The sequence below is a fragment of the Xenopus laevis genome, chromosome 1L, assembly GCF_017654675.1.
Source record: "Xenopus laevis strain J_2021 chromosome 1L, Xenopus_laevis_v10.1, whole genome shotgun sequence".
NCBI lineage: Eukaryota > Metazoa > Chordata > Amphibia > Anura > Pipidae > Xenopus > Xenopus laevis.
Genome location: NC_054371.1, coordinates 174,542,200 through 174,559,673, shown reverse-complemented (window position 1 = coordinate 174,559,673; position 17,474 = coordinate 174,542,200). Strand labels below are relative to the sequence as shown.

At 38.3% G+C, this 17,474-nt stretch overlaps 1 protein-coding gene across 2 annotated transcripts in view; it reads left to right on the top strand.

The window, feature by feature from the left end:
- Window positions 1–14,653, top strand: part of dnah10.L (dynein axonemal heavy chain 10 L homeolog) — a 104,125-nt gene extending 89,472 nt beyond the window's left edge. For both annotated transcript variants that reach the window (XM_041567376.1, XM_041567374.1), the window contains exons 69-79: window positions 1,914–2,097; window positions 3,104–3,304; window positions 5,111–5,320; window positions 6,604–6,699; window positions 7,521–7,692; window positions 7,975–8,106; window positions 8,868–9,079; window positions 10,306–10,473; window positions 10,762–10,942; window positions 12,230–12,375; window positions 14,399–14,653. In XM_041567376.1, coding sequence (XP_041423310.1) covers window positions 1,914–2,097; window positions 3,104–3,304; window positions 5,111–5,320; window positions 6,604–6,699; window positions 7,521–7,692; window positions 7,975–8,106; window positions 8,868–9,079; window positions 10,306–10,473; window positions 10,762–10,942; window positions 12,230–12,375; window positions 14,399–14,545 — 1,849 coding nt within the window. In that variant the 3' untranslated portion in view covers window positions 14,546–14,653. The remainder of the gene's footprint in view (window positions 1–1,913; window positions 2,098–3,103; window positions 3,305–5,110; window positions 5,321–6,603; window positions 6,700–7,520; window positions 7,693–7,974; window positions 8,107–8,867; window positions 9,080–10,305; window positions 10,474–10,761; window positions 10,943–12,229; window positions 12,376–14,398) is intronic.
- Window positions 14,654–17,474: the final 2,821 nt, after the last annotated feature.

Genomic DNA, 17,474 nt, shown 5'->3' with positions numbered 1-17,474 from the left:
TTGTTGATATTCAGTTTGAAAGGTTTTCTGCTTTTGTCGTATAGGCCAGTAGTTCAGCACCTCGGTCTCCCTGCTAGAAGCTTCACTGCAACACAGCAGACATTTTTTTCCAGTATACAGCAGTGTGGGCTACTTTATGTGCTCTTCATAAGGCTTAAAGGAACAGTAAAACCAAAAAAGTATTTTAAAGTAATAAAAATATAATGTACTGTTGTGCTGCTCTAGTAAAACTTGTGTGCCTGCTTCAGATAAGCTCTGTAGTATACAATGGTATTCTTCAAACTTATCTGTTATCTACTGTGTATCCTGTCCTCGAATGGCTGCCCCCATGGCTACACAGCAGCTTGTTTATATAAACTATAGTTGTGTTTCTCAAACAAATACATTTTTACCAGGGCAGGGCAACAGTACATTATATTGTCATTCCTTTAAAACAATATCAATGGCAGGACCACTTTGTGATACAGTTTCAAGTACAGGTATGACATCTGCTATCCATAAAGCTCCAAATTACATACTTGTACTTGATCCCAACTAAGATATAATTGATACTTACTCGAGGTAGAACAATCTTATTGGGTTAATTTAATGTTTATTTTTTTTTTACAAATTACTGAAAGATCTTTTACCCAGAAACCCCCCAAGTCCCCCCAGGTCCCATACAGGAATGGGACCTGTTATCTAGAATGCTTGGGATCTGGGGTTTTCTGGATAATGGATCTTTCTGTAATTTGGATCTTCATACCTTAAGTCTTCTAGAAAATCATGTAAACATAAATAAATAAACCCAATAGGCTGGTTTTGCTTCCAATAAGGATTAATTCTATTTTAATTTGAATCAAGTACAAGCTACTGTTTTATTATTACAGAGAAAAAGGAAATCATTTTTTAAAATTTGGATTATTTACATAAAATGGAGTCTGTGGGAGATGGACATTCCATAATTCAGAGCTTTCTGGATAATGGGTTTCCAGATACCGATCCCATACCTGTATTTCGAAATGCCCCCTAAAGGTATATTAATTAGCATTTAATGTTATTAACTGAAAAGCATTTTATTTTAGTTAGTGCTAAACCCTTCTGGTATATGTTGAAAAGGATTCATGGAATTCGTGTCCTATCATTGGCTATTGTAGAATTGCCATTGTGTGGAAATGAAACTTTGTTATTGAAATTGAACTTTTGTAAATAGGAGATGCTGGCAATGTTATGAAGTTCTTTACTTCATATTTTCCTGTAAATATCTGGGTAATGTATTTTTAATCCCACTCTGTACTCTTGCATTTATACAATTCTGATTACTGGAAAGCTTCCAGTGGAGCCGGCCTGACCAGACTATCAGAATAAAGTACCACTGGGAGAGACTGTGGTAGCAGCAGGAGCACAGTGTTTTGTTCAGGGTCCGTATTTAGATTCTATGGTGTGTTTGTTGTAACCTTTTTATTGCTAGGAAGTGGTGCAGGTATGGGACCTTTTATCCAGAATGCTTGGGAACTGGTGTTTTCTGGATAATGGATCTTTCCGTAATTTGGATAGGATTTAGAAAATCATGTAAACATTTAATAAACCCAATACGCTAGTTTTGCTTCAAATAAGGATTAATTATATCTTAGTTTGGGTAAAGTACAATGTACTGTTTTATTATTACAGAGAAAAGGAAATCATTTTCAAACATTTGTATTATTTGAATAAAATGGAGTCCATGGTAGATGGCCTTTCCGTAATTCAGAGCTTTCCGGATAACTGATCCCATACCTGTACAGTAATTCCCAGACATCAAGACACAATAGACAGTTTTTGTAATACACAGTATAAACCAAAGGCCATTCATATATATAATTTACATACAGTGCGATATCTCCAATATATTCCAATGATTTTTCTATCATTGCTGTTTTTGTTGCTTCTTGTAGATATGTGCAACCACCAGTAATAAGCTTTGAAGCTATATTTGAACAGAGTGTTCCTACATCGCCCATTGTATTTATTCTGAGCCCAGGTTCTGACCCGGCTAGTGACCTCACGAAGCTGGCAGAAAGGTCAGGGTTTGGAGGTAACCGTCTGAAATTCCTTGCCATGGGGCAGGGGCAAGAGAAGGTAAGTCACTGCTTGAATGGATTGTATATATATGTGTGTGTGTGTATATATATATATATATATATATATATATATATATATATATATATATATATATATATATATATATATATATGTATATATATATATATATATATGGTTTTAAAAATCCTATAGTAATGAATAGAAAGTGGGTGAGTTTTTCTTTGGGGGCATATCTGTCCTGATTTGTTTTGCTTTGCTTTTGCTACAGCAATGCCTTGGACTTTTTTATTCCCACTAGCCATGCTAGTTTTTACAATACATTGGAGCCCATTGGAGTTTGTGGGCATTTTTATTTGTGGTGAAAAATAGTTCTAGATGTAGCTGTATTATTCAGATGTTCTGTATCTTGGATGGGAGTATCTTTTGTTGGTTTCAGCCCTTTTAGAGGATCGATTCCACTGTGTTTCTATTTTTGCATAGCAGCTTCCTGTCACTTATATTAATCTTGACAAGCACCTGTATCAATAATATTATTAATAAGTAGGAGTTTGCAGAGAGACGTGATGTAGGAAAAGTGGTTGGTGAAACAGATGTCCCTGTCAGTGGCATTTATTAAGAACTGGAGTGGAAACTGTAATGGCGAAGGGCAATAATAAGTAACTTACAGTACAGGTATGGGATATGTTACCCGAAAACCCATTATCCAGAAAGTTATGGGAAGGCCATTTCCCATAGACTTCAGTTTAATTTTTCCCTGTAAAAATAAGATATTAAACCAACAAAGAGAAAGTCATCCTATTGAGTTTATTTAATGTTTACATTGATTTAAAGTATGTAGATCCAAGTAATGGAAAGTCCCCTTATCAGGAAACCCCCAGGTCCCAAGCATTTTGGCTAACAGGTGCCATACCTGTAATTGTGACATAAGAGAGAGAGAGCAATTTTGAGTGAAACCATGTGTGTTGTGCTGTGTTTTACAGTAAAATAGAAATACTTGTGTTACTCGACATCCTAGTAATCTGGGTTTATTTTGCTTCTGTAGGTGGCTCTCCAGCTCTTAGAAACGGCAGTATCTCGAGGGCAGTGGCTGATGTTACAGAATTGCCACCTTTTGGTTAAATGGTTGAAAGATTTGGAGAAAGCATTGGAGATGATAAAGAAACCTCACCCAGACTTCCGTCTTTGGCTCACTACAGATCCAACCAAAGAATTCCCCATTGGAATACTGCAGAAATCTCTCAAGGTACTTCATGGATGCAATGTAGTGTTTTAAATGTGCGATGTAAGAAGAACTTTCTGGATCTTAATCCAAGCTTTATATGAGTAATGGATTTGTTTGACAGCTACCAGAAGCAGCACTACAATCAGTACTAGCTACCTCACAGCCATGTGTGTTTTTGTTTCAAATGCAGCCCTCTATTCTGTTGGTTCTGAACACCAACATGTGAAATGTGAATGGAGTAAAATGTAACTGTGAACCTCATGAGTACAGCCAGCCAGAATACTTTATCTAGCCATCTTTTTTGTTTAGTCAGTTACTTCAGTTTTATTCTATGTGACCTTATGGACTTTAGCACACCAGAGCTGTCGGTCAGCAACGGCTTCCCTGAGATCTTAAACAATGGCAGACCCCTTTAAAAGAGACTAGAATGTGTCAGTGCATTGCACTCTTTTAAATATAGAAGGAATGTGCCTAAAAAGTGTGTTTCCGGTTACTTTATTGAAAATTTCTGCAAAAACCTTACTAGTCGGCCAGCGGCACTCCGCAAACTGCACTGTAGGATCGGAACCAATCAGCAGCTTGGCTGACCTGCTTGTGTGATTGGCTGTCCCCCCTCCTACTGTGCTTCTGGCAGGAGCTGTTTGGACACGCCCACCCCTCATTTACAGGGCCATAGCGGATCTATAAGGAACTCCAATAAGGGTCCATTTTTAAAGATAACGTTTAGCCCAATATAAAACCAGCACCATATATTATTCCAGGGATCCCCAACCTTTTTTACCCGTGAGCCACATGCAAATGTAAAAAGAGTTGGGGAGCAACACAAGCATGAAAAAGTCCCTGTGATTGGCTATTTGGCTATGTAGACTGGCAGCCTACAAGATGCTCTACTTGGCACTATACTTCATTTTATGCAATTAAAACCTGCTTTCAAGCTTGGAATTTAAAAATAAGCACCTGCTTTGAGGACCCTGAGAGCAACATTCAAGGGGTTGGTGAGCAACATGTTGCTCATGAACTACTGGTTCGGGATCACTGTATTATTCAATATTGCCCACAATATTAGAATTGGTTTTTAGTTATGCTCTATGTCTCCATTAATGCAGTGCTGCCCAACTTATTACAGGTAGTGGGACAATTATTTCTCACTTAGCATGTTAGAGGTCCAGATGAAATTAAAATGATTATATACAGTGACATACAGTCTATGGAGCCTTTGAGCAGTCCAGGGGCTCCAGTTGGGCTCCAATTTTTTAGAGGTTTTTATGGGGAAAACCTGAATTATTTGTGGAAAAAAAAGTCCTCATTTTTAGAGATTTATCATACCTTACAGCTGCTAAAAATCCCAATTCTGAAATTACTTCATCTCAAACCTCATCATGTTAATGGCAGATGTACCTGAAGTTGCTTCTTGACATTGTGATCTGCACTGGATAATCTGAAAAAGGCAGGGTTTTCATCCTATAATCCGAAAAAGTCAAGTTATTGCAGCGAAAATACGATAAAGTCGAGTTTTCAGATCGTCAATCGTAAAATACGAATTAACTCTCTATTTTGTCGCGGTGTTTTGTCGATCAACTTTTTCGAGAAAAATGATTGTTTGATAATTCGTGGAAGGGAGTTTGGTTGAATTTGTTTTCATAAAAAACTGAGATTAATTTTGAGTTTTAGTAAATAAGCCCCTGAGTGTATCTTTCTGTACTTTATGCAGTTTTATTATGTTGTCTGACTTGATATTGCACATAAATACAGCACAGGTGTTTCCAGGCAGCTTTTGTTCTCTTTTTGAAAGAAAGAAACATAAATTTCTCTTTCCATGTTTACTAGGTTGTTACAGAGCCTCCAAATGGACTGAAGCTGAACATGAGGGCAACTTATTTCAAGATCTCACATGAGGCGCTTGATTCGTGTCAGCACTCTGCATTCAAGTCTCTGGTTTACGTTCTTGCATTTTTCCATGCAGTTGTGCAGGAAAGAAGGAAATTTGGAAAGATTGGTTGGAACGTGCCTTATGATTTTAATGAATCTGATTTCCAGGTATGATCCAAGTACAACATTGAGAATTCCATGTATCTGATGTGGAATACTTGACTTTTCCATATGCCTCAGAACCAACTGGTTCTGAATTCATTTTATAACTCTACATGCCTTTTATAATATTGTCCCTTCCCAACGAATATGTATCTGAATTCATGTTTTTTTTTTCATCTGTTTAGAAGAAATCATTGGAGGTATTAGGGCTCATTTACCAAAAATGGGGAGAAATGCAAGTGCACATTTGTACCTCACTCCAGGGAAGGGAACACCCCTAGCATGCACATAATTGAGAATGTGCAACTGGAGACCTCTGCAGGGCTAAGGTGTTGGTGTATCCTGTGTTTAACACTTGGTTATGGCACAGGTGCAGAGCACACCATATATGTACCAATGATGTTGGCACATCTATCCTTGGTAAATGTGTAAATTTTTACATTTCAATACCAAGTGCCTCTGTGTTCTCTGGAAAGAAGAGAAACTTTAGGTCCCAGAATCCATCACTTCACAATGGAACAAGTTGAAGGTGTGATGGAATGAGTCTGCCAGCCTAAGAGGAGAAGAGAAATTATCATTGTGAATCAGAGGCAGACTATTCTAGCCTGGGCTTGGGCATTATAAACACTCTCTGGAAGTCTCTAGGTACACTTGTTTGCCAAATATATTAACAGAACACAAATAGAATATTATACTTGACCTCTGTGTTCCATTGAAGACATGACTAGTGTTCTGAACATAGAAACCAACATCCAGGCCAATGATTGGTTCATGTCCTCTTGCTAATATTTGGCCAAATAATTAAAAAAGAAGACAAAAACTGGCAGAAATGTTACTTGATGAGGAGATGAGAAGAATTATGATGCAGATAAATGTATTTTTCTTGGCATGCCATATTGTTAATGTGGAGTGCCATTGGGCATTGAGCCCCGTCACCAATCTCAGTTCATTCAACATACCAGAAGGTGATGCTCAAAAAGCAAGACATTCTATGCATAAAGCCAGCCTGCAGTATTTGCAGAGAGCTCCTAGAGCCCTAAACCCAGAATCTGATTCAATGCAACAGGTAGCTACATGGTTCTTCATATTATACTATTAACCACCAAAAAAGGGGGGCACTGGACACAAAATATGTTGATCACTCACCACGTAGAACAGGTGGTCCAGGTGCACCAGCCCCAAAGCCTCAGCTTAGGGAGCGGATAAACCAGCGATGTTAATATTATACTGTCCAGGCAAGTTGAGCAGTTTACTCAGTACAAGTATTGTAAAGAAATCCTATTTTACAGGTTTGCATGGAGATATTAAATACCTACCTGACAAAAGCCTTCCAGCAACATGATACCAAGATACCTTGGGGCAGCCTGAAGTATCTAATTGGAGAGGTAATGTTAATATTTCGCTTTGCTTCCAAGAGCAGGTTGCATCAATAGCTATAACAGACCTGTGCCAAAACGAATGTTATATTAGCAGCACATGCCAGAAGTGACGAAATCCCAACTGCAGACATTCTGGGCAAATTGCACCATATTTGCAAAATTGCTAATTTGCAATTGTAGTGGGCACGAGTGGGGTCTACTTTTAGTGATGTTGTCCCATTATAATCTATATCCATAAAAGCATTTATAGCATTCTATTTTTATGGAAAATATTACTTAAATATTATATTGATTTATGAAAAAATGTATATTGCTATATTTAACAAACATCTATTTCTTATGTAACCTTAATATAATAAATATCTGAAATAAAACATGAAACAGGAGGATGATATAGACAAGCTGTTTGTTGACATAGTCTTGAGTTCTACTGATCACCAGCTAAAGGTCTACTGGTAGATCCCAATCCCAACCCCTGCAGTAAGGCATCCACCATTACACTGAAATTTGGGGGAAAAACTACATTAAGGGGGGAAAATTGTCTATCTTCATCCAAAAGCGATCACTTTGCAAACTGCACTGTCTTCTTAATGTGCTTTATTGATAAGAACCAACTTCTAGCCACCAAGCACCATAAGGCCCAGTGACAGAATCAGACCGATCACATGGTGACGTTTCATAGCTGGAGCTGTTTTTCTCTCTGTTCTGAGTGAGCCACTTAAAGCTCGTGATATTTTTCATTCTTACATGAGATCAGTTTGACATTTATTTGTCACGTTTCCAAATGTTTAGGATAAATAATAAATGTGCTCTGTGTGAAATGGCAGGTCATGTATGGAGGAAGAGCCATTGACAGCTTTGACCGCCGCATTCTTACCACCTACATGGACGAGTACCTGGGTGACTTCATATTTGACTCATTCCAGCTCTTTCATTTCTATAACAATGAAGAAGTTGATTACAGAATTCCAGAGGGGACTACAAAGGATGCATTTGTTGGTAAGGCTGCAAGTTAGTGTTCATTTCACTGATTGTGCCTTTTATTTATTAAACCTCTGCTAGGGTTGGGATAGTATATCTGGGCAGGGGTGCTAGCAATTCTTTGTTGAGAAAGAGAAAATCATTTGTATTTTGGGTAGTAACCCATGACACCATCATATTTTATCAAAGCTGAGCAAAGCTTATCACTCACTGGTTGCTAGTAAATGTACCCAACAGTGGCTTACACGGAATAATATACTTGCATTGTAATGGTTACCATTGTACTATTTTGTGTTACAGAGGAGATAGAATCACTCCCCCTTGCTAATACACCTGAAGTATTTGGCCTTCACTCCAATGCTGAAATTGGTTATTACACACAAGCTGCACGAGATATGTGGACCCATCTCCTGGAATTGCAGCCACAAACAGGTATCAGTTATCCTACTTATTAAAAGAAGTCCTCCAAAAAAAATGTAAAATATATATATGTATATTGTGAAGACTTTCTAAGACAATAGATAGATAAATAGATACATAGATAGATAGATGATTTCGTTTATTTTGCTGACATTGAAAAAGGTATAAAGTTCATACAGGTATGGGATCCATTATCTGAAAACCAGTTATCCAAAAAGCTCCAAAATACCGGTAGGCTGTCTGTCATTTCATCAAAAAATTTCAGATTTTTGAAAATGATTTCCTTTTTCTCTGTACACAATACCTTGCACTTGATCCTTATTAAGATATATTTAATACTTATTGGAGGCAATACAGTCCTATTGGGTTTTCTTAATGAATAAATGATTTTTTAGCAGACGTAAAGTATGGTGATCCAAATTAGGGAAAGACTCCTTATCCAGAAAACTGCAGGTAGCAAACCTCTGGATAACAGGTCCCATTGTACTTACAGCTGGCAGAGGTGCACAGAAGGTGAGACCAGGAGCAGTTGGGGCCATAGATAAGGCTGATTTATCTTTCACCTGATCAGGCCATTTTTGTGAGATCAGCCAAATGATTCCATCAACTTGCTAAAGGTTCACATTATTCTCCATATAATGCAAGATTGATAAAGGAAATGAAGAAGCCCTGTGTATGATTAATCTGAAGCTGCACATGTATTAAGGTTGACTGCTGTAATAATTTAAGTTGATACATATCTAGTGTTTTAACCTGAAGTATTATTGATCCAGGTGAATCGAGCACCGGCATCAGCCGAGATGAGTACATTGGCCAGGTGGCTAAGGACATTGAAAACAAACTGCCTCAAGTGTTTGATCTGGATCAAATCAGAAAGAATTTCGGCTTAGAAATAACACCCACCACAGTGGTGCTACTGCAAGAACTGGAACGGTTTAACAAACTCATCATTCGCATGTCTAGGTCGCTAGTGGAACTGCAGCGGGTGAGTCTGTGAGAAAACTGAATGAGAAAAACTACTAAGGGGATACTTGTGTATATACATATATATGTGTGTACAGTATCTCTGTATATATGACATTAAAGGGGATCTCGAAAATCAAAATGACTGATTCCATACAAACAAAATAACTGCCTTTTGCACAAATCCTGCATGTAGAGAGACATGATGTCTTGGGATTTTAATAGAGTGAGCTCTAATACATCTAGGCAAAAGAATCCCCCTATAAGATATATTGGATCTAAATGTCAATGATTATCTGACACCCAACTGCTGCATGAAAAGAGAATGAGGAGAAACAGATGCCGAGAGAGGAATAGTGAAGATAAACTTGATTATTTCAGAAACAGTACAGAATTTTAAAATGACTGTATATCGAAAGTTTCTTATTTCAGTATGATGAAGCTTATCTTAAATTTTCATTTTCACAATAGTTCCCTTTTAATGTCAGATGCCTTCTTTAGTGCACAGCCCATTTCAACAGCACTCATTTGAATCTTCAATCCTTGATGCATACCGCATGCAGGGAATAAGGATACAGAATATTGTTTTGTTCCAGCGTGGAAACGAAATTGCTAATTCTCAATCATTATCACTTGGTAAAATGTAACTGGGGATGGTGAATAATTCCCATAGTTCTGTATCTCCATATATGAACTGTGTAATTTGCAGAGGTGTAGCAAGCTAAGTATAATACATGTGGGTACACAGCACACCTTGTTCCAGCCTAAAAATAACTCAATAATGAGACTGTGCAAGACTGAAAGGATGCTTTATCACTTCCATCCAGATTTCAGCAACATTTGTCCTACATTGGTACCACCAAGAACTGCTGACAGGAGGGAGGGCTGGAAGACAAACAATTATAGATAAAACCCCAAGGACACAGTACAGTATCAGATAAAGGAGGGTTAAGTAACGGAAAAGCTTTCTAGCAAAGGTTATAAAAACATGTTCCATAAAAGAATGAATAAAACTATATTGGCTAGTTCCTTACTATACATTAATGTGGATCATGTCGCTCAGCACTGAATTCTGAATATGAAGCTTCCAGCCTATGTTTCAGAGCAGAGAACAAATTGATTGACAATTAAAAAGTTTTTATATTGATTACATGAACTAAGATCTTCCAAAATGATCAGGTATTCTAGTTTTGGCCACTTTCTTCTGAAAATACCAATGTCTGTTTCACGGATCTGTTTCATGTCCAGGCCTTGGCCGGTGAAGTTGGGATGAGCAGCGAGTTAGATGAAGTGGCTCGAGCGCTGTTTAATGGGCAGATCCCGAACATATGGAGACGTTTGGCTCCCGACACACTGAAATCTCTGGGAAATTGGATGATTCACTTCAGAAGACGGTTTAATCAATACACATCGTGGGTGAGACTTGAGATTGATGTAATCAATGCACATTATGGCTAATAATTGCGGCCAGTGTAGTAATGACTGGCACAGTAGTCCCAAAGGCAATGTAAAATCCCATCAGCCATTGCCATTATATGCTACAGATTTTTTACTTCTTACCTTTAGTAAATGTACTCAGAACGGTAGAATTTCTCAGATCAGATGATACTAGTGTTACTTTATGACATCATGGATAATGAAATTCTTCTCTGCCATAATAACCTCAAATCATAACAAATCAAAAAAATGCACTTTTTTTTGTAGGTGAATGAGAGTGAACCAAATGTCATGTGGCTATCAGGACTTCATATCCCTGAGTCCTACCTCACTGCTCTCGTCCAAGCCACGTGCAGAAAGAATGGCTGGCCCCTGGATCGTTCCACATTGTACACTCAGGTTACCAGCTTTCGCACACCTGAAGAAGTTACTGAAAGGCCTGGACAAGGTAAAGTTTTGGTTGTTAAGAATTAAAATTCATGTGCACCGAGACACTAAAATACTAACAAAGGTACCATACTTGTACACAAGCCAGTTTATTTCTAGACAATTTATTCATATTAATACTTAATTCATAGTATTCAATAGTTAGTCAGAAACCAAGAGAGCTGAAAAGCAGGAAGTAGTATTCTGGCTATTATGTTACACATCCAGTCACTCCAGCCTTTATACATTATATTTTTGCAAGTTTTTATTCTTACACTTAACAATTCCTTTAATTAGTTATTTAATTACCAACCCACCACATTGCTTTCACTGCATTATTTGAAATGAAGCCGTTTGTAATGCCCTGACTTGCTGCAAAATTGGGAGTTGGAAGGATAAGAGGAAATGCTTAGAGATACATGTATAGAATCTGTTATCCGGAAACCCATTATCCAGAAAGCTCCGAATTACGGAAAGGCCATAGACTCCATTTTATATAAATTGTCCAAATTTTTAAAAATGATTTCCCTTTTCTCTGTAATAATAAAACAGTACCTTGTACTTGATTCAAACTAAGATATAATTAATCCTTAGTGGAAGTGAAACCAGCCTATTAGGTTAGTTAATGTTTAAATGATTTTCTGGTAGACTTAAGGTATGAAGAGCCAAATTATGGAAAGATCTGTTATCCGGAAAACCCCAGGTCCCGCGGCATTCTGGATAACAGGTCCCATACCTGTACTATGATCTTACCAAATGCAGAGATGTTTGTGATGGGTTTCATTCATCCAAACGTGCCTAAGTACTGATACTAGAAGTCTAAAGCAACTGGACCTCTTGAGTAATCTTGAAAGTGTTTTAGATTAAATGAATGTCAAGGTTGGAGTATTGTGTTTAGTAAAGCTTAAGTTTCCTATCAATTCACAAATTATTTGCTAAACGATCGTGTGCAGTTCCAGTTTTCACAATCCCACATTTTCGAGCTAAAAGTTGAAACTTGAAACCATCAGAAGGTTCATCACAGCAGTTCAGATCTAATGAGATACTATTGAAAATGATTTTGTTGTCACTTGACTTGCTGAGATTCTGCAAACATTCAAGTATAATTCAGTCTTTCTTGAATACGGTCAGATTGGAGCCAGAGATGAGGATATGGATCAGCCCAAGGGAGATTACTGAAGATTATGTGAGATAATTAAACATGACAGAAGGAGTTTGATGAATGCATGCCTATGTTTTGGATTAAAGCAGACATCAGTGCCTTCAGAAGTACCTTTATTGTATTCCTCTCTTTTGTGATTTCTTTTAGGATGCTTTATTTCCGGTCTGTACCTGGAAGGAGCTGACTGGGATATAGAGAATTCATGTCTTATAAAAAGCAAGCCTAAAGTACTTGTGGTGGAGTTGCCTGTTTTGAAGGTCATCCCTATTGAAGCCCATCGGCTGAAACTACAAGTAATATATTGCTACTTAGCCTAAATCCTACTTTTGTCTGCATTTGTCTTCTACCCACTCCTAGTCTGTGTTTGCTTCTCTCTACCGCTCTCCCCTCCTTCATTATTCTGTCCCTCCCCTCTGTTGGGGGCACCTGGTGGGCTTGGTCCAGCCCTGAATGTAACTGTCGTTTGCAGTAGGGGACATAGCATATTGCTCTCAGCATTCCTTTAATTCTATTGATATATATCTTCTGCCCCACTGAATCCTTCTACAGCAGATTTTCTCTCTATAATGCAATCTAGTCTGGCCACTAAATGTGCTCTTCATATGACACTTGTGGGACAGGTGCTTTCAAAACTGAGCTAAAATTGATTATCACTTTAAAGGGATACTGTCATGGGAATTTTTTTTTTCAAAATGCATCATTTAATAGTGCTGCTCCAGCAGAATTCTGCACTGAAATCCATTTCTCAAAAGAGCAAGCAGATTTTTTTATATTCAATTTTGAAATCTGACATGGGGCTAGACATTTTGTCAATTTCCCAGTTGCCCACAGTCATGTGACTTGTGCTCTGATAAACTTTGATCAATCTTTACTGCTGTACTGCAAGTTGGAGTGATATAACCCCCCCCCCAGCAGCCAAACAAAAGAACAATGGGAAGGTAACCAGATAACAGCTCCCTAACACAAGATAACAGCTGCCTGGTAGATCTAAGAACAACACTCAATAGTAAAAACCCATGTCCCACTGAGACACATTCAGTTACATTGAGAGGGAAAAACAGCAGCCTGCCAGAAAGCATTTCTCTCCTAAAGTGCAGGCACAAGTCACATGACTGGGGCAGCTGGGAAATTGACAAAATGTCTAGCCCCATGTCAAATTTCAAAATTGAATATAAAAAAATCTGTTTGCTCTTTTGAGAAATGGATTTCAGTGCAGAATTCTGCTGGAGTATCACTATTAACTGATGAGTTTTGAAAAAAACATGTTTTCCGATTACAGGATCCCTTTAAGCCTTAAATGGAATAAAGAAAAATAATTACTGAGATTAATTAAAGCTTAACTAAAGAAGTAGCTAGAAATGTACATTATGTTTGGGGCTTGTGTACCAGCCCAAGGCCACCACAGGCCTTTAGCTGTAAAGATCTGTGTCTCCAAAGATGCCCCAGTAGTTCCCCATCTTCTTTTCTGCTGATTCACTGCACATGCTCTGTGCTGCTGTCACTTACTGAGTTTAGGCAGTGGCGGAACTACCGGGGGGAGCAGGGGGTGCGAGCGGGCCAGGGCCCGCACCCCCTCAGGGCCCCCCAGCAGTCTGTGCGCCACTGAGAAATGCGGGCTAATGCGGCGGTACGGAGGGGGGCAGGGCCCGGCCCCCTCAATGAACACTACTGAGTATAGGGACCCACTCATAATATACAGTACACATAGAATAGGAATGTCACAATATAAGGCTGATTAGTAATTGATAGAGATAATTACTACATGGCAGCACAGAAACCAGTGCAATTAGCATCAGAATTTAATAATCAGCCCTGTAGCATCAGCTTATATTACAGACCAACCTCATTTTCTGCTTAATAATTTGTGACGACCCCTAAGCTTAGCTTCTCAACAGCTGCTCAGAGCCCACTGAGACACTTTCCAAGATGGTGACCCCCTGTGACAAGTTTGAATTCCTGGATCATTGCTGCTATTGAGAAGCTTAAACTTTAGGTTGGTGCAACAAGTTTAGTAAATAAAATATGGCATTTTTGGCCATATTCATTTTTAGGGTTTAGTTCTCTTATAAAAAGAATGCACGCATATTAGAGAAAATGTGCACAAATCCGGCTAACCAATATCCATGGCTGTTCCTCATAATTACTCATAAGCATTCCTAACATTTGGCTTAAAGGAAAAACATCTCTTTTCTTCTATTGCGTATTAATATCATGTAAGTGTTTAGGTCACAGTCTGAATGAAGGAGTTGGCCAGTAACAGTAGTAGAGCCAGGCCTTGGGTTATTGCAGAAATAAGAGAAATGCTGTGTGTTACAGAATACCTTCAGGACACCAGTCTACACTACATCGATGAGGCGCAATGCAATGGGAGTCGGTTTGGTGTTTGAAGCTGATCTCTCTACAACAAAACACAATTCGCATTGGGTGCTGCAGGGTGTGTGCCTTACTCTCAACTCGGATTAGAAAAGAAAGATATACATGAAGATTCATATTTTCTTAATGCTGTATATTAATATATTTTGCATAGGCAAGCTGAATGCTTATAACAACATTTAAATAAAATGTTTGAAAATGCAAACACATAGTTCCTCTTTGATTACTAAACAATATGAGCCAATCAATCAGCACAAAGCATATAATGATGATGATCATCAGCAGAATCTTCTCTATCAATGCACAGTGGCTTATAATTTGGTATTCACTCATTTCTATTTGCTGCTCAGTCTCATGTTGTGGCATATATATGTATATGTATAGGGCCTCTGTGTCTACACTGATTACGCTCACTTTAAGGTACAGTAACATAAAGCTTTAAAGTAATACAAATATAATGTTGCCCTGCACTGTTAATACTGATGTGTTTGCTTTAGAAACACTACTATTGTTTATATAAATAAGATGCAATGGGGGCAGCCATTGCTACACAGCCTCAGGTTACACAGCAGATATCAGATAAGCTCTGTAGAACATAATGGTGTTCTCTGTTAGCCACGATTTATCCTGTGCCATATAGACTTTTTTCAATTTCCGCCATTGCTACACAGCAGCTTGTTTATATGAACTATAGTAGTGTTTCTGAAGCAAACACATCAGTTTTACCAGTGCAGGGCAACACTAATTGATATTTTCATTACTTTAAAACACTTTCTGGTGTTACTGTTCCTTTAACCAACCCTTTGTAAAAAGTCCTATTCTATCATTGCTCAAGAAATATCTTAAGCTGGCCAGACACTAAAAGATTTGCTTATCTGGGCAAGGACCAAACCAGTGGATCTTTCCCTAATTTGGCACCAACTCACTGGGCCAAATTGCCAAAGCATTGGATCATAATGGCTTCCTAGGCAGCTGTATCAGGATGGACAGTAATAACAAGCCGATGTAGTCCTAAACTGATGGAATTTTTTAAAATGCAAAAGGTAGGGGACCTATTATCCAGAATGCTCAGGACCTGGGGTTTTCAAGATACAGGATCTTTCTGTAATTTGGATCTCCATATCTTACGTCTACTAAAAAATGAACCCAATAGGATTGTTTCAATAAAAATGAAGTATATCTTAGTTGGCATCAAGTACAGAAAAGCAAATGCTTTTTAAAAATTTGAATGATTTGATTTAAAATGGAGTCTATGGGAGATGGCTATCCTGTAATTCTGAGCTTTGTAGATAACGGGTTTCCAGATAACGGATCTCATACCTGTAGATTTGTGACCAATTTTTAGCCAGGCGTGACATCGAGAGCAAGCCACACTGCTGGAAGCTTTTTCAGGCCAGTGAGGACCACACACAATAGAATGATTATGCAGTATCTTTCTCATGTTGTATATTCATGGTCCTGCACTTGTTTCTGTGTATAAAGACAATCTCTCACCAGCTTGTACCACAGTATACAGACAATGCTCCATTTATTAATATTGCTGCATGAATAATGAACAGGGCACTGTTGTGACACTTTTTATTAATTACAAGGGAGGTGTCAATATTATGAGACAGAATTAAGATCCAGTTAAATTGGCAGCTACAAGTGTTTTTATAGAAATCCATCATTTATAAGCTATGCCAACAAGAAGCAATAACATAACAGGAGACCCTTGTATCCTCCGTCTCTCTTTTTATAGGGACTCTATCCATTTTATTGAGTATTTATGCAGGTTACAATCACATTTATTTATATATCTAGAACCAAACTCGTCATTTACAAATAATAATATTTGTTTACTGTGATTATGTTAACTGTTCTGAAATCCTTGAAACTAGCCCTGTCTCCATTAGCTCTCCTCTTACATCAGCAGAGACACTTCGGAGCATGTTGTAGGATAATGTGTGGAGAATGCAGATAACAGAGCTCTTGGTGCTATTTGTACAGACAGTAAGGCTGTCAAGCATAAAAAAATCAGCTTTTGTTTAATATGCATATACTTTTTGGGCATGACAAATGAAGCTTAACTTAAAGCACTTAAAGGGTGAAAGGTAGTACACCGTACAGGCACCTTGAACTTATAAACATTGTGTATTTGCTTCAGAAGCTCTGATTTAGTATAGAAAGCAGCTCCTCCTCTGTAGCTTTACACGCATTCATTCTGGATCCAGTGGGGCCTGTTTGCATAGCACATAAGGGATCAGCAATCAGGAAAAAAATGGTTTTAGCACAAAGTAGAGTCCTGCGCGGAACCAATTTGTTAAACCTGAACCGGACCCGCAACCCACATACTTACCCGATTGGACACCCGACCCGCAAGTACCTTATCCGCAACCAGATCCGCTGACCATCCAGAAACAGAAAGTGTTGTACATTGTAAACCGGAAGTGACATCATTAGAAGTTGGAGTGATCAGAAAAAAAGGCATAAAACAGGAAGTGTTGTCATTGTAAAGCAGAAGTGACATCATTGGAAGTAGTAAGAAGAAAAAAAGGAGTAAAACTCGTTATTGAGAAGACCCGCAACCCATCTCGTGACCCACAAACCCGGAGAACCGCCGACCCGCGTGTATACCCGCTCCCGAAAATTGTACCTGCAACCCGCAGGGCACTGCAGGTTTTTGTGGGTAACTCACAGGTACCTGACCCGCTGCAGGACTCTAGCACAAAGGTGCTCATGTTTCCTTTGCAGTAGCTGCAGAGAGGTATGATCTATAAATATATAACAAGTATTTTATGTCTACAGTGTTTATTATTGTTTGATATTTTAATTACAATATGACAGTGTCTCTCTATGGAAGTGTAATACATTTTCCCTTTATCAAACTCTGCAAGAATATGTTCACCCTCACTGTAAATGCTAACAGAAGCCAGTGAAGGGTATAGTGCAGGTTATTTTTCAGTAGAGGTTCATTATCTCATGTGATGCAGGACTTGTTTACGTAATATGGCCTGTGATAGATACCCGGTTACCCAGC